Consider the following 22,619-nt stretch of genomic DNA (forward strand, 5'->3'; position numbering starts at 1 on the left):
TCTATCCAACGCTATTAGCCCCTCTTCGTCTAATTCGACTAACTCATCTAACATCATATTCCAGTATTCGTCAGACGAGAGACTATTTTGTCGTTGAATTCTTGTCGACTGTAGATGAATCTCTGCAGGCAATACAGCATCATGCCCAAAAGTCAAACGAAATGGGGTAGTTTTTATTGCTTCCTTTGGTGACGTTCGACAAGCCCAAAGGATTTGGTCGAGCGTTTGATGCCAATTTCTTGGCTTTTTTCCCACATGCTTCTTTATTAAATTTATGATAACTTTATTAGCAGCTTCGACCTGACCATTTGCCTGGGCATAATATGGAGTAGATGTTAACAATTTAAACCATGTTTCTGCTGCAAAAGCTTGCATTTTTTTACCAACAAAAATTGTTCCTTGATCAGTAGTGATAGTTTCTGGAATCCCATATCTGTAGATAATGTGTTTTTGTATGAAACTAATCACTGCTTCTTGATCAGCATTAACTAGTGGGATTGCCTCTATCCATTTAGTAAAATAATCTATTCCTACTAAGATGAATCTTTGTTGCTTGGAAGATGCAGGTTTAATCTCTCCTATTAAATCCAAAGCCCATCCTCTAAAAGGCCAAGGTTTAATAATCGCATGCAATTCACTGGCTGGAACATGTTGAATGCCTGAAAATTTCTGGCACTCTTGGCATCCTCTTGCATATTCAATACAGTCTTTTAGCATTGTTGGCCAATATAAACCCTGTCTAAACAACAACCATTTCATCTTATGGCCTGATTGATGAGCTCCACAAACACCACTATGAACTTCTGACACAGCCAAATATGCTTCAGCTTCACTTAAGCATTTCAACAATACACCCTCGGCTGTTTTCTTGTATAAATCATTTCCTAATATCACATAGTTTAGAGCTCTATATTTAATCTTTCGATCAGTTCCTCCGACTGGATTATTTAGGTATTGGACCAATGGGTTTCTCCAATCAACATCAGTCATATTGTCGATGGCAAAAATTTCCAATGCATACAAATTTTCAATTTCAACATCATCATCTACCCCCTCGAATTTTGACGTCGACAATTGACCCAATTTATTTAATACTTCATGAGTTTCTTTATTCTTAATCTCGACCATATCTTCCAACTTGTCTTTAGAAACTCTATACCCATAAGCAATTTGTGCCAATTCATTGGCAATGTAATTGTTGGATCTTGGTACATGCAAGATCTCAACATGTTCGAAGCTTTCTAATAAGCGTATCACAATTGCATAATACATTATTAGATTTTCTTTAATGCACTTATACTCTTTTTTGATTTGTCGAATCACTAGTTCAGAATCACCTCGAATCTCAACCCGGGTTGCCCCTAAATCTATTAGGGCCTTCAAACCAGTAATCAAGGCTTCATATTCGACTTCATTATTAGAGCATACTTCTTTCATTCTGTAATGGAACTTAGTTGGAAGTCCCTTAGGGGAAATAAATAGGACTCCAATGCCTGAACCATTTTTGTGACTAGAACCATCGAAAAACAATTTCCAGTTAGTTTGCTCGACTTGATTTACAGACAATTCGACTAACCCATGGTCGACTATAAAATCAGCCACAACTTGTCCTTTCATAGCTTTTAAAGGAACATATGTTAAGGAGAATTCAGTTAGCGCTAAGGCCCACTTACCAATTCGACTATGCAAAATTGGTTTAGACAACATATGTTTAATGATATCAAAATGAGAGGACACATACACATCAACAGGCTTTATATATTGCTTAAGTTTGTTACATGAGAAATACAAGCATAAGCATAATTTTTCAATATCATTATACCTAGTTTCAGCATCTACTAGGGTTCGACTTAGATAATATATGGCTCTTTCGACGCCATTATCATCTTCTTGGGCCAACATACTCCCAATTGTCGAGCCTGATGCAGCTACATATAACTTCATACTTTTTGTCCTATTGGGGGGTGACAAAATAGGAGGCTTAGTTAAATAAGCTTTTATTTGGTCGAACGCCTGTTGATGTTCTTGTTCCCATTTGAATTGATCTTGGTTCTTGAGTTTCACAAGTGGTGAAAATATCTTCGTTTTGCCACTTAGATTTGAGATGAATCTCCTCAAGAAATTAATCTTCCCCAACAATGACTGGAGTTGTTTCTTTGTTTCTGGCGCCTTTATCTCCAAGATTGCTTTCGTCTTATTTTGGTTTATCTCAATGCCTTTCTTGTGAACTACGAAGCCTAGGAAATCCCCTGCATGTACACCAAAAGCACATTTTAAAGGGTTCATTTTGAGTCCATATTTCCTCATACGTTCAAAAGATTGTCGAAGATGGTCTAAGTGACCATTTTCAGAGTTATATTTCATTACAATATCATCAATATAAACCTGCATAAATTTGTCAATAAAATCATGAAACATGGAATTCATGGCTCGTTGGTATGTAGCTCCAGCATTTTTTAAACCGAAGGGCATTACCACCCATTCATAAGTTCCTAAAGCACCTGGGCATCGAAACGCCGTCTTAGGTACATCTTCGTCAGCTATAAAAATTTGGTTATAGCCTGAATATCCATCCAATAAACTGAGATATTCAAATCCGGCTGCAGAGTCGACTAACATTTCAGCAACTGGCATGGGATATTCATCTTTAGGAGTAGCCTTATTTAAATCTCTGAAATCTATGCATACACGAAGGCTACCATTTTTCTTTATGACAGGTACTATATTAGCCAACCATTCGACATACCTCGCAGTTCGAATAAACCTGCTTTTCAGCAATCTTTCAATTTCTATTTTGATTTTTTCCATAACCTCTGGCGCAAATCTTCTAGGAAGCTGCTTGATAGGTTTCTTCCATGGGTTTAATGGTAGTCGATGCTCCACCACCTGTCGACTTAAACCAGGCATTTCATTGTAATCACATGCAAAACAATCATTGTATTCTTTCAAAAGTCGAATCAACTTGGTCTTTAGGTCACTTGTAAGCCTTGTACTTACATAAGTAGGCCTTTTAATGACTCCATCACCTAAGTCAATTTCCTCAAGAGGATCTTGAGCTTGCATCCTTTTTACTGATCCTGATGGATCCATTTCGAAACCCAAAGGTTCGTCATCGTATATCCCGTCGAGTCGTTCGACTTGGTGATCGACTTCTTGATCGTTTTCATTTTTTACTATCATGGCCTCAATCGTCATATTTTTCTCTAGTTCGGCTTCTAAAGCCGCTTTTTCTTTGTTCTCGGCCAAATAGGCCGTTATTCGAGCCAGGTATTCTGACTCAGTGGTCATCGTCTTTGATTGTCGTCCTCTGCTCTGGAGGACTTTCCTGGTTCAATGGTTCATTAGGATCTTCTTTATTCCAAATGAAACCATAATTTGGGTCTAAGTTCAGATACTTAGACACACTTTCATCAGAAGGATATACATCTTCTGCTTTGTAGCAAGGAGCTACATTTGCCAAATGCTGGTCGAAATGTCTGCGACCACTTTCAGTTTTGTAATAACTTTGGTCAGCTTCAATATTTTCCACTATACCATCTGACCTCCAAATAGCTACACGCTCATGTAAAGTGGAAGGAACTGCTCCAATCCCATGGATCCATTCTTGACCCAACAGCAGTTTAAAATTTGCCTGAGATGCAATCACCATGAATACGGTTGACCTGACAGACGAACCAACAGCTAGTTTTACTTGAATTACTCCAAGTATTCCACTTGTCTTACCCTCATAATTAGATAGTACCATATTATGTGGTCTTAAGTCTTTGTCAGTCTTTCCTACTTTCTGAAGTGAAGAATAGGGCATTAAGTTTACAGCAGCCCCACCATCGACAAACACTTTGTTTATTGGAACACCATCCACTTTCGCCCTTATGAATAAAGGCTTCAAATGATACATCATTCCTCGACCTGGCCTCTCAAACACAGCCTTTTGCTCTTCTACCACTCCTTTTCCCATCACATAGTAACAAACAGGTGTTTCTTCCACATTCTCGTCAGGAAGAAAATCATCTTCATTCTCAGATACCTCAGAGATTCTGTCGAACTCAGCCGGGAGCACAGAAACAATCCCACAGTCGATTAGCAATTCATCTGACTCTATGTCAAAGTTATCATCGACTTCTACGTCTGATAATGGAGAATACTCAGGCTCTTTTTCTGTATTGGGGATCGAAGCATCGTCGTCGACCAATTCTTTGATCAATTTCTTTCCTAGGACCATCCCAGCAGCTAATCTTTCATTTGCTATTTTAGCCTGCTCCTCAGTCAACTTCCTATGAAAGGGTTTTGACTGATAGTGAGAAAATCCTGCCTGCACCATTTTTGAACCCTCTTGTCCATTCTTGTGACGGAAAGTCCTTGGTTTTTCAAACATCTTCCTGTATTCTCCAGCCTTTCGACCACTGTTTTCTCCTGTATACATGAATTGACGATTCTTGCCTCGACGAGGGTCGAACCTCACTTTGTTTGCAGCATCGACATTGAAAACAGCATCACACCTTGGACATAATCCAACTTGAGAGTTGTTATTGTAGCATCTCTCCAGGAATTTCAAAAGACTTTCTTTTGGTTCAGGATAAACCATGTTTAAAACTTTGCCATCAGTAGCACCGTTTTGCTTTCTAACGAAACCATCAGTAGTCTCGACCATCATCACATCAGCAAGCTCAGTATAGTGAGCCTCTTCGACTTGCAAAGGATCAGTATCAACTTGCATTGATGACTTTGGCTTTTCTCCAAACTGTAACCTTCCTTCTTTCAAAGCTTTTTGCACTAAATCCCTGAAAAGGACACATTGAGAAGTTTTATGACCCAAGAAATTATGAAATTTACAAAATCCTCTTTTTTTCCTTTGTTCAAGAGGAGGATTTTTAAGTCCCGGGGGTACTATGATTTGCCCATCAGAAACCAACAAATCAAATATTTCATCACATTTTGTTATATCAAATGAATACGTTTTACTAGAAAATTTTTCATTCTTACTCTCAACCAGATTTTTATCTTTTGAAGGTTTAAGCAATTTACAGATATATGGTGGCCCTGGCTTTAATTCAGCCACGTTGACCTCTCCCTCTTCGTATTCACTGTCGCTATTAGAGTCGAACTCACTTGTAGTAACATAAGCTATTTTTTCTTTCTTATGATACTTATTAGCCCTAGCCTTTTCAGCCTTTAGCCTTTCGACCTGGCGTACTCTATCTGCCAGTTGTGCCATATCTCTCAAATGTTGGGTGTCCAATTTCTTCCTTATGGAATAATCTAACCCACCTGCAGCCATTTCGACTAACTCATGTTCAGGAATTTGTGTAAAACATCTAGCTTTCAGTAACCTAAAACGGTTTAGATAGTCATCGACTGGTTCTGTACCCTTTCGTCTAACTCCTGCTAATTCTTTCAAGCTAATTTTCGACTGCCCCATATAAAATTGTTCATGAAACAATCGTTCTAATTGGTTCCATGAGAACAAAGATTGGGGAGATAAGGTCGTGAACCAAGTAAATGCATTTTTCGTTAAAGAACTTGGAAAATACTTCATCTTTAAATTTTCATTGTTTGCTATTTCTCCAGCCTCTGTCTGGAACCTAGCAATATGTTCGACCGTCGACTCACCAGTCTCACCAGCAAATTTGGTGAATTTTGGGACTTTCCACCCCCTAGGCAATTCTGTTTGCCTTACATATTCTGACAACGGGGAAATGAAATTTGGTCTATGCAAACCTACATTTATCCCATTTTGGACTAAAATTTGTTCGACTACACTAGAGATATTATTGTGTCCAACATTGACATCTTGCTGGATGTTCCTAAGAACCTGGTCAGCATCTTGATGCCTTTGTACTATTCTAGGGATCTCTTGCTCAAATTGATCTCCTTGTCCTATAGGCTCGACCCCTCTCACATTCGACCCTTGAGTAGTCGAAAGGTTTGGTTGTGGGGGCGCTCCAAAGAAATCTGCAATTCTGGCCATTTGTCCCGCCAATATTTCATAACTTTGATTCGTGTTATTTATCATGGGAGTAAAAACAGTTCCCATTTGTTGAGTAAGGGCATTCACCATTTCATGATTACTTTCGTCCATTTGTTGTCGAATTGACAACATTGACGTAGTACTTAGAGATGGCAAAACCTGGTGATTATATCCTATGCCTATAGGTCGACCCCCTGGATTTGATGTGCTTGTAGCCATCATGCTGTCAGAATATAATGAAGGATTTGTATGCAAACCTTGCATCATAGACGTGGGCATTCCAAACTGAGGGTTAAAACCTGGTGGAGGCATCATTCCATGAAACGGCGGTCGTAATGGATTCAACGGTGACCGTACATTCGTTGGTGATGATACCATTATTGCTGCCGTCGATCCACCAGTATTTATTGCTCCAACTGGAGATGAATCTGCGGCATTTTGTGGTGTTCCTCCGGTCAGAACACCTCCTTGATTTCCAGAAAGATCAGAATTATTTGTATTAACTTCAGCCATGTTAGTTAATTTCCGACCACTTCTTAATATCATTCATAACTAAAGAAAAATAAAGAACAATCAACGGGTCCCACCAGGTGTGCCAATTTGTTTACCCAGAAAAATGGTAAACAAGCGCTAGTTTCCTTTTTAAAGGTTACTTTGCGGAGTCAACTAGAATACTCCAGGACTGATTGCTTTATTTTATTAGATTATGCGTATATGATTTATATTAAATGTAAATAGTGACTTTAACGTAAAAGTAAGTACTGAAATTAAAGGCTTTAAAGTAAATCAAAGCAATAAAAAGGGCAGTAAATGTGCACTGAAAGGTAAAATGTAATGTAAAATGATTGCATTTAATTAAACTGGTACGCATACGTACATTCCAAGGTTGCACTCGTTACTCATTGCGCAGAGATTAGAGTTTTACTTGTGTTTATGTAGACAATGCGGACCTCTAACTATTCCTATGAAACTTGCTTAAATAGAAAAAATAAAATAACTACTACTAACGGTCGACTGGCTATCACTCAACACGTGTCTTCGACATGCAAGATCCTCAATTGTGAGACTTCCACGCGTCCTGTGAGAACTGCCAGAAAAACTGCCTGGAACTGCCTCTTAACTTCTACTGCCTCTCGACCTCCACTTCAGCTTTTGCAGCCAAAAATCCTTAAGTCTTCGCATCCTTTTGGTCTGGTCGAACGTTGAAGCCTCAGATGACCTTCCTAGTCGAACAGCTTCGACTACTAAACATTATTTGGTCGAATCGCTTCGACCCAGCTGGTAATGTAGATATTAACTTGAGGCCCAATTACCAACTTAGGGCCTTTTTTACCAAATTGAGGCCCAATTGCCAATTTTGGGCCTTAGTTGCCCGTTTATTTAGTAAGTCGAAATCCTAGGGTAACACCAGCACAAATTAAATTATAATAAAAGAGATGAGTAAATACAATAAAAGCAAATTGTGAATGAAGTGGGTTGGAAAGCAAATTTTTCATTGATGCATTTTCATAAATTTTCCGTTAATTTTTACACGTAGCTGTGATACTCATAATTTTTTTCAATTATTCCTTACCCAAAATGTACCAACATATATTAAATTGGAATGGCTAGATTTTCCCAAAAAAGTAAAAGAGAGGAGTAAATAAAAGTAAAATGTGAATTCTTTGATATCAATCATTGTGTTTAAAGCTTGAAAACAAATTTTTCATTGGTGTCTTTTCATAAGTTTTCTTTCATAATTGATACGTTATTACGAAACAACACATAATGGTAAGTTAGGGATATTTAAAACTCAACCAAACAAAATCAAAGACAAAATTATAATAAAAAGACACTTTATTTTTTCTAAAGCTTAGGTTTTACTTCCTTGTATTTTTTTCTAAATAAATATATCTGCTTATGGGATCTAATAGCTTAGGTTTAATTCCCGCACTTTATTTTCTGTACAAATATTAACTGTTAGATGTATATTAATAGGTTTGTAAGGCAAGACTAATAAAATCAGTTGTTAGATAACCATTAATATTAAAATCAATTGTTAGATAACCTAATAGGCCAGATTTCTTTTTCAAGAAACATATACTTGCCTCAACACTCTGATACCAATTCAGGATCATTTCACCTTGGTTCATTGTACCTTGTTTCTCGATGATAGTACAATGTTCTTGGAATCTTGTTTGTGCCTTGTCAAATATTATAACCTACCAGTTTCAAAGGATTATGTTTTTCTTTGAAGGGGTGTCGGGTGACTTCATAACCTTTCCTCATCCGAATTTCATACTTCATGTTTGGTTGGTTCGAATAAAGATATCTAAGGCCCAAAAGTTTCATAAATAAGGAGTATTTTATATTATCCATCACTCATCCAAATATAGGAAGTTTAACATGGAACACCTTTTTAGGTTCTTGGAAACTAGTTATGAGTATCAACTCATTCATCTTTCCATATGGAATCATCATTCATACTCTTTTGGACGTGGTGATCATTCATTGCCAACAAATTCTTGAAAATGAGGCACCATTTGTTCATGATGCTTTTATCCCTCACTTGTTCATCAACTTCTTTAAGAATACCCCGGGTATTCCAAATTCTTAATCGTCAATGCCAAATTCTAAAGCAACATCACTGATGTTGAGTATCATGATTTTGTTGTTGTAATGATGCAAAAAGTTCTTTGTGTGCACCAAATTTTGCATCTTTGTATAGGAACAACAATTATACATTGTCACCCGTCAAAATGATGAGAGAAGTACAACCACCCGAGCCTTTTACTTTCTTTGTTTTGTTGCCCACTCTTCAATATTTTGGATTGACTTACCAAGTATAAAGATTTCAAATCTATCACTTGTCCTCTTTAGTTTCTTGTTACTTTAAAAGTTGTACAAAGATAAACATTCCAATAGCTAGCAAGTGATAATAAGTATATAATTTCTATTAGCTTTGTTTCAGATAAATACCAATAAACACTCAAAATGAAAAATTAATTCAAGAGAAAAAAATAAAAAAGTAATGGCATGTATAATGGTTATGCAACAATCAAAATTAATAAAGAGTACACGTCAGATTTGGATAGAAAGTTGAAATATGATTTATTCATTGGTTTAGCAATTAGTTGCAATGTAGTGTGGTAACATGACATCGGTGACCAATACTTAACCTTGTACTGTTGTCAACAATGTGTAAATATGCAATGATTCTTTAAGATTCATTTATGTCTAACCATTCATTAACACCGTCACACTTTGATTATAACTTGTCCTTTTTACCATTACGAGCGTCAGCACTTATGTATAAGTTGATTAAGTAAGCATGACATGTCTACAAGATCCAGATTAGTTGCCAAGAATCATTTACTAAGCATTACCGCAACTTAATAAACTTATATTCAATCCTAAGTCTATCAGCCTTTGAATAAAACATATATCTTAAAGAAAATAAGAACTAAACACGCATAAACACAACAAAATAATCACATTAAAAAGACCACATTATCATTGGACTTCACGTGTTCTAATTCAAAGAAGTTTTGTTCATGGTGGGTATGACAATAACTAAAAACAAAGAACTTAGATTATACATTTTTAAAATTAGAAAGTAATAAAAATATAAACATAAGAAATCAATAAATTCATGAACAATCTTTCAAATGCTGGTGATCTTCAGAGTAACGAATCTCAACTTCATCTTTGCAAAAACAATGGAAATAGGGGCAAAGTGTGTAAGGTGGCCCAAAAAAGTCTCTAGAATTTGTTTCTTATTTGGAAAATGGTTTCTTTTTTTCTTAAATAGCTGCTCCCTTTGTGATTAGGTCAACCTTAATTGTCCATGAAAGTTTAGCTGAAAGAGCAAAACATTTTCTATTGTGTGGACCAAGATACTACAACTTTGCATATGGTGTGAAAGATCTTTGTTCTTTTATGTGCGAATTTCATTCCTACCTATATCTTCCAACTCAACAATAAAATCATTCGTTGGAAAATCCTCTAATTCTTAGTTGTTAATGCATTGTCGCAACTCTCTCCAGTATCCTCTAACGTTTAAGTTTGTCGTAATAGTAAAGATATATCCCATTATGATACTAAACATCACCTCACTAACTACGCATTAGAAAACATAAGTGAAACTCACATAATAGAGTACCTAGAATGCTCAACTCAATTATGCAACAGTCTACCTTTCTAATTAAAGTATGACTAAAATCCTTATTTGCAAACCATGAATTTGACTATTTGGGGCTTAGATAACACACAAATAGAGTTATCATTTCTTTAATTGTGGATTTATAGTGAATTTCCCAAAACTCTTAAAGAATAAGTTTAATCCCTACTTCATACCATGGGATGCATGTGTTCAATGAGATTCCTTAATTATGTACCATATCTAACCTTGCACTACCACTTCAATCGTTGAAAATTTTTGTTTGCCTTATGGCCATATGTATGGCTTACCCACATAGTGGATGTCGACCATTCTCTCATGGTCCAAAGTATGGTAAAGGATAATCATACCTCTTATGTGGCTTAAATTATGACTCATGCAACTTTCATTGTATTACGAGGCAATTTGGGCTCCTGCAGCATTTGTCATTCGACTATGAAACTATGGTCCCCAACTTGAAGATGGAATTTTTTGACTATCAGAGGCTCTCTCAGCTGGCTCGTTTGAATTATATCACTATCCCTAATTGAGTCGTTATTGGGACTACTATCTCTACCATCACTACTGAGCAAATAATTTCCAAATTAATCTCACTTCACAACATCCTAATGAATATTCTTGTTCAGTTCTCAATAAATTAATTTCATAATTGGGTTGTCTCCTCACAATTTTTGGGTTCAAGTATGTACCTGTTTTTGTCATAATCTATAATTAAAACCATTCGCAGAAGATGAATAAAATTAAAATATAAAAACAAGACAATACTTGTATGATTCCATTGTATGAGACAATAAGTTTTCTATAAGGTTAGCATATCATCATAGATCATAGATGTTGAGACCATTCTCGATGAAAAATTGCTTTGATCATGATCATTAATATACACCATCAGCGAACATCTTGGGATCATAAACTTAAATATCAAAATAGACACAGAAATATACTCTAAGGCATACACTTTTCTTTGTACAACTTCATTTAATATGCGTTAAGGCTTCATATAAGCTGCAAAGCATCCCTACGAAAACATATTAGGGTTTCACATTTGGTACCTAGATTTTCTTAAGTCCCAGTGCGTTAGTAGTTCTAAGAGGTCTAGGGTTAATATCTTTAAAACTTTTCAATTTATCAAAATAAAATGGTTTTAAATGGCCAAATCTAGTATAGTGAAAAAATTTATAAACATGTCGATTCACTTTCTTCCTATTAAATTTTTTACTATGTGTTCTACAAAACTTAAACTGTAATTTTGTTTTATTTACATAAGGTCGTTGACTTGATAAAATCAAGTCAAGGTTTTCTTTTCCCTTAGTAAATTTACTTAGAGTTTCATGCAAACATGTTACTTCATTTTTAATCAACACACGTCCAAAGGAAATCGGATTTATCTGCTACTTCTCTCTTTATGTGGTGAGTAGGGATAAACTAACCTTTAATTATCGTTTCCCATAATTCAAAATCAAAACTTTGAATGAATAATTTAAATCTAATTTTCCATTGTTCACACTTATAACCATTATCGATGGAGGTTTGTTTAGGAAATATCTCTTGTTAATAATGGCGTTGGAAGTCATCCTCTTACCGAGACGATTAGTCTTTGAACATGAGTTAGACTCTGATGCCACTTTTCGAACATGTGATTCCATACATAACAGAGAGGGGGTGAATTATGGGGGTTTGAAAAACGACTGTTTGAAACAAAATTATTTTTAAAATCAGAGTTTAAAAATATTTTATAAGAAACGCTTGAGTAATGCAACGAAAAATCAATGTAAAAAAATATGTGGAAAATGAAGAGATAAGAGAACAAAGATTCCATCAGTGATTAATAGAGATTTGATCTAAAAGATATGACATAGTTCTCTTCTAAAGAATTGATCTTTAGAGATTTCAATAATGTTTTTGAGCTTATAGAAGGTCAAGATCACGAAATCCCTTATACAAGAAAAAAAATGAAGTTTTAGGTTTACTTCCAACCAAATAGATAACACTAGAATGAATCGGTTAGTCTTCATGCCAAACTACAAACAACTTTGACTGGTTAATCTCCATGTTAAACCAAGATTTTGTACTGACTTATCTCAAACCAATGTGGAGTTTTTAACTAGTTATCCTCCGAACCAAACTGAGGTTTTATAACGGGTTAATATTGAATCAAACTGAGATTTTATATCATATTGATCTCGAACCAACTGAGATCTTACACCGGGCTAAGCTCAAGAACTGATAAGAAGATTTTTCACTGGTTATCTTCAAGAGGTCCAGGGTTAGTGAGTTTTTCCTTAAGTGTCCGAACTCACGAACCAAACAGAGACTTAACACTAATTACCTCCAAAAGAGATTTTACCGAGTTTATCTCCAAACCCTAAAAAAATACTTCACAAAGAAGAAATATTCATTCAAAAGAAAAAATAACTCTTGGTGAATTTACAATATTACTCATTCAAGAATAACTTTCTCACTTAAACACAAGTATCTTTATTAAAGCGCTATGGCTAAACTTATGTGAGAGAAAGAAGACATATTTTCAGAGAGAGAATGAGAAGGAGGAATGTGAGATATCTCATGTTTCCGAATGTGAAAATTGAAAGGGAACACCTCTTTTTATAGGTCAAAGGATGGTTCAAAAAAGGAAATGATTCATGGGCAAAATTAATCATCTAATCTATTAGGTCTTTAATTTAATAAATTAGATCATCTAAATAATCGATTATTTTATCTCATTTTGGAAAGATTTGATACAGATATATTATCCATCATTAAGACACTGTCACAATCGATTATAGACTCATTTTTCATTTATCTAATCTATGAAAGTATATGGTCTAAACGATCAGACAGTTAAAAAAAATTCTTAATCATTATGAAAATTTCCAATTCATTTGACTAGACTCCAAAACAACTTTAGGTGATTATATTTGAAAAATAAAAGTTTCAAAAATAGTTTTAGTGAGCGTATAATTTGGCCATGTTACTTTATGATAATTCCCTAGTATTTTTACAAAACACTAATTACTCAAACACGATCAGACGAGCTTTAACACTCTTTCTTCGACAGTCAAAAACTTCAAGTGTTTTGTTGAATACACCAATCACATAAGCATTTCACTTGAATTTTTTTGAAGATGAGGTTTGAGATATCTTCAAGTCGAGCGTCATCATCAGGGGATATCACGGTGGTCATTGAATCCTAACTCTTCGACTTTATTTGGAGAAAGTGCTTGATCAAACTATCTTGTGCATCTTTGACCGCTTAAAACAGTTTTAGAATTTGCTTGTCTTTATGATTTGTTTTCATCAAATTCAAGTTACATCTTCATGAGTTGTCATCAAGGTCATGTTACATCTTCATGATTTGTCATCATCAAAACCATGATTTTGACAGATTTATGCATGTCTTGCTTAACTTTAATCATTTTTTGAGTAAAATGCCAACACATAGTTCCACACTTTTTTTATGATCAAATTCAATGAATGACTTATTGTTTCCACACTTATTGAGCATCTTGTGTCAAGATACCAAGTCATAGAATCCATTGCATATTCAGTTGTTGTCACCATCAGAATCAATAGTTCAGAGTTAGAACTAGAGTCTTTTATGCCCCTTTTACTTCTTCTTAACCTTTTAAGACTTCTTTCCCTTTCTACGCTAACATTCATCAACACAGTGAATAAAATTTTCATAATTGTAACATTGAACCTTATTCTTGTCAAAAGGTTATTTTTGTAATGATTTTTATCATTCCCTCATCCTTTTCTATCAGAGGAATAAGCTTTCTCTTCATGTTTGGACTTTCCTTTTCAATGGTTTTGTTCCTTATTTTTTTCCACTTCTTCTTACTAACTTCTCTCTTCTTGAATTGAGGAAGAAAAATTTAATCTTCTTCTTTACCATTGTTTCTTTCAATAGGTTTCATGTGTGCTCCGCATATCTTCAATCTTGATTTCACCCGATTATTTTGATATGATAAAATTTTATGGTTAGTGTTCTCAACACCTCAATTACCACATAATATGTCATGGAATCTCCATTGTTCTTCATTTGATTGGTTAGTCACAAACCTTGTGAAGTAGTCATCTAACTTCTCACCAATCTCATCTACATCATCTCTCACTGTTTCCTCAAAGTCTAAAGCTTCACTTTTTTTACCTTAACATCACCTCTATAGCTTTTCCCAACAATGTCCCAAGCATTCTTGAAATTTGTTAATTCTACAGTTTTTTCAAACACTTTGACATCGACACATTGGTGATGGATTTGCATGTAATGGTTCCATGCTATTGATCACTTATTCATATACTTTATGAACCGGAAAGAACACTTTATTGATCACTTATCTCAAATGTTTTACCTGTACAAATGAATAAATACACAGGCTCTACATTCATTGACAGAGTGCTAAGCTACCAATAGTCCATACAAGAACATAAACCATTATCAAAATGGTGAAAGCGTTTCCTATCTCTAATTATTATCCTACGCTCATAAACTTTCGAGATTAATTTCATTGATGAATGACAGTCTTCACAGATTCTCAAGTTTTTGACAATCTGAAGTGTTGTCTTTGGTGATGTACTAATTAACCCAAATGCAACTGCAATCTTCTCACTGTGGTAGTGCAACAAACTCTCTTTATGTTTCTCATCCATCTTAAGCAACACTTGTGTAGTATCTTGCACATGACCTACCAAGCTCAACTTGTTTGAAATTTCCTTCAACATTGAGTGTATTTCTTTGGCTCTAGGATGAGAATCATCCTCAACAAGAAACTCGTGTATAACACCATCGATTTCAATCCAACTACATCCAGGGTCTTTTCTGATATCCAACTCCTTCATCATCAACCTCACCTCTGCCACCCCATCCCAATTTCCTGATGAGGCGTACAAGTTCGAGAGAGCTACGTATGCCCCGCTATCATGAGGAGCAAGTTTCATTAAAACCTCGGCCGCACGTCTACCAATTTTGACGTTTTTATGCATCTTACAAGCACCAAGCAAGGCCTTCCATATGACATCATCGGGTCTTATTGGCATATTCGTTATAAGCTCCTCGGCTTCTTCTAGATAACCAGCACGTCCGAGGAGGTCAACCATGCATCCGTAGTGTTCTATTCTAGGCTCTAATCCAACTCTATTAACCATGTCATTGAAAATCGATCTCCCCTTTTCGACTAAACCAGCATGGCTACAAGCACTCAAGATTGCTATGTAAGTAACATCACTAGGTGATACTCCACTTCTCTTCATCCTCGAAAAACAATCCAACACATCGTTGGCCTTACCATGCATTGCAAGACCACCAATAATAGCATTCCAAGCTATTACATTAGTTTTCGACAACCTCTCAAAGACCTGAATAGCCTTCTCAATACTCCCACATTTAGCATACATATCAACAAGAGCAGAACCAAGAACCTCATCAATCCGAACACCATTCCTCTCAGCATACGAATGCACCCATTTCCCCAACTCAAGTGCTCCAAGCCGCGAAATTGCAGGCAACACACTAACCAAAGTCACCCGATTTGGCAACACATCTCCTATCTCCATCATCCTATGAAACAAATCAACCGCCTCCATAAACAACCCATTTTGAGCATACCCAGAAATCATCGCATTCCAAGAAACCACACTTCTTTCAACCATTTTGTCAAACAACTCCCTAGCAGCATCAATTTTCCCAATTTTCACATACCCATCAATCATAACATTACACAGAACAACATTACCCTCTTGCCTCCTTTTTCCTCTCACTACCATTCCATTTCCATCAACATTCCTATGAAACAAAACACTAGCATCCTCACTACTCCCGCACATGACATACATCCTAAGCAAATTACTAACAACAAACTCATCCTCAACAAACCCCAACTTAACAACCAACCCATGAACCTGTTTCCCTTCTCCCAACCCAGCAACAGCCCAACAAGCCTTCAAAACAGAAGGAAAAGTGAATCCATTAGGCTCCACAGCTCCATCAGACAACATTCTACAAAACATCAACAATGCATCATCAGCATTACTACTGCTATCAGCAAGTGCCCTTATGACAGTATTCCAAGCAAATACATTTGGTTGGGACATTTGGTCGAACAGAGAGAGTGCATAAACTGGGTCACGAAAATCTGAGGTTGCTGAGAGTTTGAGAAGCTCTGTTGATACTGTTGGGTCATTTGTTTTGTTTGTTTTGATGAAAATGGCGTGAAGTTGCTTCAATTGTTTGAGGTTTTTGCAGGTTTTGATTTGGGGGATGAGATGTTGGGGATGATGGTAAGGTGTTGTTGGGGGTTTTAGCATTGGATTGTTCATTTTGGAAAGAAAAGAGAAAATAAAGAAAGAAGAATGAGAGAAGGAATATGTGGATGATGATAATGGCAAGATAATTTCAATTTAACTTTGTAGGTTTTTTAAAAATAAATTTATTTTAAAAATATTTATTAATGAAAATCTTTAAAATAAATTTATAAAAAATATATATTCTTACTTCGCATGTCTTAGGCAAAGAATATAATATGCATGTCTCTTTATTATTTCTTTCATTTTTTTAACAAATTAATAAACTTTTTTATCTTTTAATTAAATTATTTATTTATTTTTTAAAATAATTTTTTATAAAATAAATTTTATTTTAAAAAATATTTCATATATTTATAAATAAATGTATTCAAATAAAGTCATCAAAAATTAGAATTAATTAAAATTACAGACTTAAAACAAGACACTTAAAACAAGACAGACTAAATTAATAGGCGGGGAGGGTTTTAGTGGACGAAGGATTTTGACAAAGCAAATTTTGACCAACAACAAACTTTAAATAGCATACTTTGGTAGACAACAGATCCAAAATCTCAATCGAACTTGTCATTTTTTGACGAGTATGTGGGCCGACGACCTATTTTACCATCCTAGAACATATCATCTCAATTTTTTTAATACTTTTAGATGGTATGAGATTGGTAGTAAATTTTAAAATTCAAGAATTTATTTGTCATTTTATAAATTGAAGTGAGTTTAAAAGTTTAATAATTATACTTTTGAGGATTCAGCAGTGAATCATTCTAAAATCCAAACAATCAAATATGATTATTCAGTAGCTTTCTTAAGCGGAGCTATAAACATAGCATCCATTTTGACTACCTTTATGTATAAAATATGTGACATTTATTTGTTCAAATCAGTCAAATAATTATCATACAAATTTTAATGTCGCAAAGTTTAAATTTTAAAGAGTTAAATTCATCACTTAAATTTTAAGTAATTAATATCAATTTTATGTAATTTTAGATAATTTAGAGTGTTTTGTAGATGACACAAGGCCGACATACATTTGACAAAAATGGAAGGTTGATAAGTAGGAAGGTGTATGGTGTACACATGGTGTAATGCATGAGTAACACTTGTTATGGTGTATGATTTGCAAAGAACACTTGTAACAGTGCATGCTTTGCAAACAACACTTGGTGTTTTGCATGGATGGCAAATGACAAGTGTCTTCATGCATGTAAACATTTGACTTGCTTCTTTTATAAATAGAACCATGGGCAAGCATTCAATTCACAACACACAAGAGAAGAATAACAAGAAGCAAGAGAGAAAGAGAGTCTTGTACAAGAGAGATAAGTGATCCTCATAGAGAGTTTCATTGTGAGAGAAATAGTGAGCCAATTTGTGAGAGTGCTTCTTGTAAATTGAGAGATACATTATAATGAGATCCACCTAAGGGTGAAGTTGTTGTATTTCCATTATCATTGTAGTGGAAGTTTAGGAGGCATAAGGGTCCCGTGTTTTTTCCTTTCTTACACTGAGAAGGTTTTCCACGCTAAAATTATTTTGTGTCATTGCGCTTATATTTCACGTTTCCCCTAGTGTCTATTTTTAAGTTCACTAAGGAGGGGAAATATATAGGTCATTTTCCAATAGTGGTATCAGAGCACTGTCCGAGCTCTGAGATACTACGGTGTTGTATTCATAAGAAAGTTCTTAGTATGCTCTGTGGTTGCAACATTGTTTGATCTTCCACATTAGAAAGAAACTATTATTGTTGGTACTAAATCATAGTATTACGAAAGTGTGTCTTGTGTACGATACTCTTTACAAAATCTCCTAGTTAAAGAAACTACTTTCTCGTGTTCTCAAGATGGAGGGTTCTGTCATTCATGATGGAGATATGTTAAAGCTGACTGCTGATAATTATACCTATTGTAAGCCAAAGATGGAAGACCACATATATTGAAAAGATTTGCATGAGCCAATTTCCCAAAAGGATAAGCCAGCGGAGAGGAAAGAAAAAGAGTGAGAGCTCCAAAATCGGAAGGCAATTGCCATGATTATAAAATACATAAATAGGAGTATATTCGAGCATGTATCAACTTATATCAATGTGTATGAGTTGTAGATCAAACTTGAATCCTTGATTCAAAAGAAGACATCGAGAAACAAAGCCCACCTTGTTAGACGACTAGTGAAATTGGAGTACTTGGATGGCCAAAACATAATTGAGCATTTGAATACCTTCAAAGGTATTGTAAATAAACTAACGAAAGCTAAAATGAAGATAGATGATGATTTACAAACTCTTATACTCCTAAGTTCTCTACCTGGAAGTTGGGACACTCTAGTCGCCATCTTAGTAACTCTGCTCCAGACGAAAAACTTGTCATAAATTCTGACATAGGTTCCTTGCTAAATGAAGAGTAGAGACGAAGGGAAAGAGGTTTGAACAACCAAAAGTTTGAATCCAAAATTGTTAATAATAGAGGAAGGAGTAAGAATCGTGAAAGAGGAGGTCGTGGGAGATCACAAACTAGATCCAAGTCTCGCACAAGACTAAGTTGTTATTATTGTGGCAAACCTATAGAATACCTGAGTGCATATTCTTAAAGAGAGATTAACTTGTTGGAACATTCCATTCATATTTGATAAACAGAAAGAAGAATAAGGAATAAAGAATCACAACTGCAGTAACCTCAAACAACAAAAATATTTTCCTTATTAGAGATGACAATTATCTAAATGTTGTATTCGATGACTGCACTTGGATAGTTGACACAGGAGCATCTTTCCACGTTACACCTCATGAAGAATTATTCTCATCATACCAAGGAGGAGATTTTGGTAAGGTGTAGATGGGAAATCATGCCACAAGCATGATTTTTGGCATTGGCGAAGTGACTCTGATCACATAGAATGGCAATAAGCTCGTGTTGAAAGAAGTAAGACTTGTACCAGAAATGCGTCTAAACCTTATTCAGTAGGAAAGTTGGATGATGTGGGAATGCTCCATGACTGTGGTAGATGGAAGCTTAGCAAAGGGACCATGACGGTTTCTCATGGAAATATGGAAGGCTCCATGTACATCATGCAGGGAAAAATAAACAAGGGAGAGACTAATGTTCTCAAGACGCAACCAAATAATTGTGGCACAAACGACTTGGCCACATGAACGAGAAAGGTTTCAATTTTTTTGCTAAAGAGCATATTTCAGATATCAAGGGACAACCACTTGAATCTTGTGAAGACTTTATAGCAGGAAAACAACATATAGTATCTTTTCAAAGATCCGATGATGCAAGAAGACGGAAGAAAATCCTAGATCTTGTTTACTTGGATATTTTCTCCACATCTAAAAGGTCTCTTGGTGGAACATAATACTTTGTTACCTTCATTGACAATCACTTCAGAAAGGTGTGGATGTATCCATTGAAGAAGAAAGGTCATGTTCTACAAGCTTTCAAGGAGTTTCACGCATATGTAAAACGAGCATCTGGAATAAAGTTGAAATACTTAAGAAGAGACAACAGAGGTGAATACCTAGGTCCGTTTGAAGCATATTGTAAAGCTCAAGGGATAAGACATGAGAAGACATCTTCGAAGATTCCCCAAATCAATGGAGTAGCTGAAAGGATGAACATAACAATTGCACAAAAAGTCATAAGCATGCTTTCTCATGCAAAACATCCCAAATCATTTTGGGGTGAATCAGTGAGAATTGCAGTTAAAATGTTCTCACCAGTGGTGAAGATGACATCCATAAGAGAAAACCTTGGTCTATCCATAATGCTAGACTTAAAGATAGAGCAACATGATGTTAAAATAACATTCTTATAGGCAAAGAACACCTTGTGTTTCGCTTGAAAAAAGGTTTATATGGGTTAAAGCTAGCTCCAAGGTAATGGTACAGGAAGTTTGAAATCTTCATGACCAAACATAAATTTGAAAAGAAATTTGCAGACCAATGTGTGTTTGTGAAGAAATATGATAATGGTGAACCCATCATTCTTTGTTTTATGTTGATGATATACTCATTGTTAGGAAAGACAAAACAAAGATAGATTCTCTAAGAAGGCATTGAGCAAATATTTTGCCATGAAAGATTTGGGTGTTGTAAAGAAGATTCTTAGAATGAAGATCATTCGAGATCGTCCCAAAAGAATGTAATGGTTGTCACAAGAAGATTATATCAAGAAATTCCTTGAGAGGTTCAACATGCATAATTCTAAACATGTGCATGTCCCACTACCTCGTCATCTAAAACTCAGTAAGACACAATTTCCAAACAATGAAGAAGAAAAAGAAGAAATAAGCAAGGTGCCCATTGCTTATGATGTAGGAGTTATGAGTAGATTATTGTCGAATCCAGGAAAGGAGCATTGTAATGTTGTGAAATGGATACTGAGGTATCTAAGAGGAACTGCCAAACAATGTTTGTGCTTTGGTACTGAAAAGAAACTACTTATTGGGTATGTAGATGCAGATATGACAGGAGATGTATAATCAATAAAATATACTTCTCGGTATTTGGTTACTTTTTTTAAGGGGAGCTATCCCATGTCAATCACGATTACAAAAGTGGGTTGCTTTGAGTATCACAAAAGATGAATACATCACAATTACCGAAGGTTGTAAGGAGATTCTATGGATGAAGAAGTCCCTTAAAGACTTTAGCCATAATAAAGAAAGTTATGTTCTATATTATGATAGTCAGGGCGCAATTCATCTCAGCAAGAGCTTGACATATCATTCAAGATCAAAACACATTGACGTGAGGTATCACTGGATTCGTGATGTGTTAGGGAGTAAACAGTTGAAAGTAGAGAAAATTCACACCAATAAGAATGGGGAAAACATGATGACAAAACATCTACCAAAAGAGAAGAGAGAGTTTTGTAAACAAGCTGCTGCATTGGCTAAACCCATAACTAATCAAGGCCATTCTCCTATGGCTAGAGGAGGAGAAATGTGGGATCCAACCATTTCCACATGTCCAACATACTTTTGGCAAAATTGAAGGTTGCATGTGATGACAAGTAGCAAGTTGGATGATGTACACATGGTGTAGTGCATGAGTAACACTTGTTATGGTGCATGTTTTGCAAAGAACAGTTGTTACAATCCATGTTTTGCAAAGAACACTTGGTGTTTTGCATGGATGTCAAAGGACAAGTGTCTTCATGCATGTAAGGAACCTTTGACTTGCTTCTCCTATAAATAGGACCATGGGCAAGCATTCAATTCATAATACACAAGAGAAGAATAACAAGAAGCAAGAGAGAAAGAGAGCCTTACTCAAGAGAGAAAAGTGATCCTCATAGAGAGTTTCTTTGTGAGAGAAATAGTTAGTCAATTTTTGAGAGTGCTTCTTATAAATTAAGAGATACATTATAGTGATATCCACCTAATGGTGAAGTTGTTGTATTCCCATTATCGTTGTAGTGGAAGTTTGAGAGGCCTAAGGGTCCCGTTGGTTTTTTCCTTTCTTACATTGAGAAGGTTTTCCACTCTAAAATTCTTTTGTGTCATTGCACATTGTCAAATGAAGCTGAGAAACAACGCCCACCTTGTTAGACGACTGGTGAAATTGGAGTACTCAGATGGCCAAAACATGATTGGGCATTTGAATACCTTCAAAGGTATTGTGAATCAATTGACGAAAGCTGACATGAAGATAGATGATAAGTTACAAACTCTTCTATTCCTAAGTTCTCTACATGAGAAATGAGACACTCTAGTCGCCACTCTTAGTAACCCAGCTCCAGACGAAAAACTTGTCATGGATTCTGTTATAGGTTTCTTGCAGAACCAAATCTTGTTCTAACATTATCCTCTTCCTTTTGGGTTTTAACGTTATTTCATCATTCCTTAGGAATAAATGTAATATGGTAGTGACTGTTATATTTCAAGTGTGCAATGCACTTGGATATTTTTTCGGTGCGACACTTGCTCCTTTATTTGATTTAGCTCCATATATTCGTGTAATCCTTCTTCCACAGTCTCACAATTTTTTTTATTGAATGTGAAAAGGATGAAAATCTTCAACCAAATTTGCACCAAAATATGGTTTCAACAAGGAAACATGTACAACCGGATGTACACGTGAAAAAGACATAAGATCCAACATATAGGCTACCTCTCCGACCTTTTTAATGATTTTGAAAGGTTTGAAAGCGACTTGCATTCGTGGGCACGTTTTCTTGCTGAAGAATGAGA

The 22,619-nt window shown here is 35.5% G+C and overlaps 1 protein-coding gene across 1 annotated transcript; it reads right to left on the reverse strand.

Moving 5' to 3' along the window:
• Window positions 1–13,122: 13,122 nt before the first annotated feature.
• Window positions 13,123–16,490, reverse strand: LOC131606481 (pentatricopeptide repeat-containing protein At5g48910-like). The gene has a single exon (XM_058878705.1). It carries the CDS (start codon window positions 16,440–16,442, stop codon window positions 14,532–14,534), a length of 1,911 nt encoding a protein of 636 aa, XP_058734688.1. The 5' UTR covers window positions 16,443–16,490; the 3' UTR covers window positions 13,123–14,531.
• Between the last annotated feature and the right edge of the window lie 6,129 nt (window positions 16,491–22,619).

This window comes from Vicia villosa, linkage group LG5, assembly GCF_029867415.1.
Source record: "Vicia villosa cultivar HV-30 ecotype Madison, WI linkage group LG5, Vvil1.0, whole genome shotgun sequence".
In the NCBI taxonomy this organism is placed as follows: domain Eukaryota; kingdom Viridiplantae; phylum Streptophyta; class Magnoliopsida; order Fabales; family Fabaceae; genus Vicia; species Vicia villosa.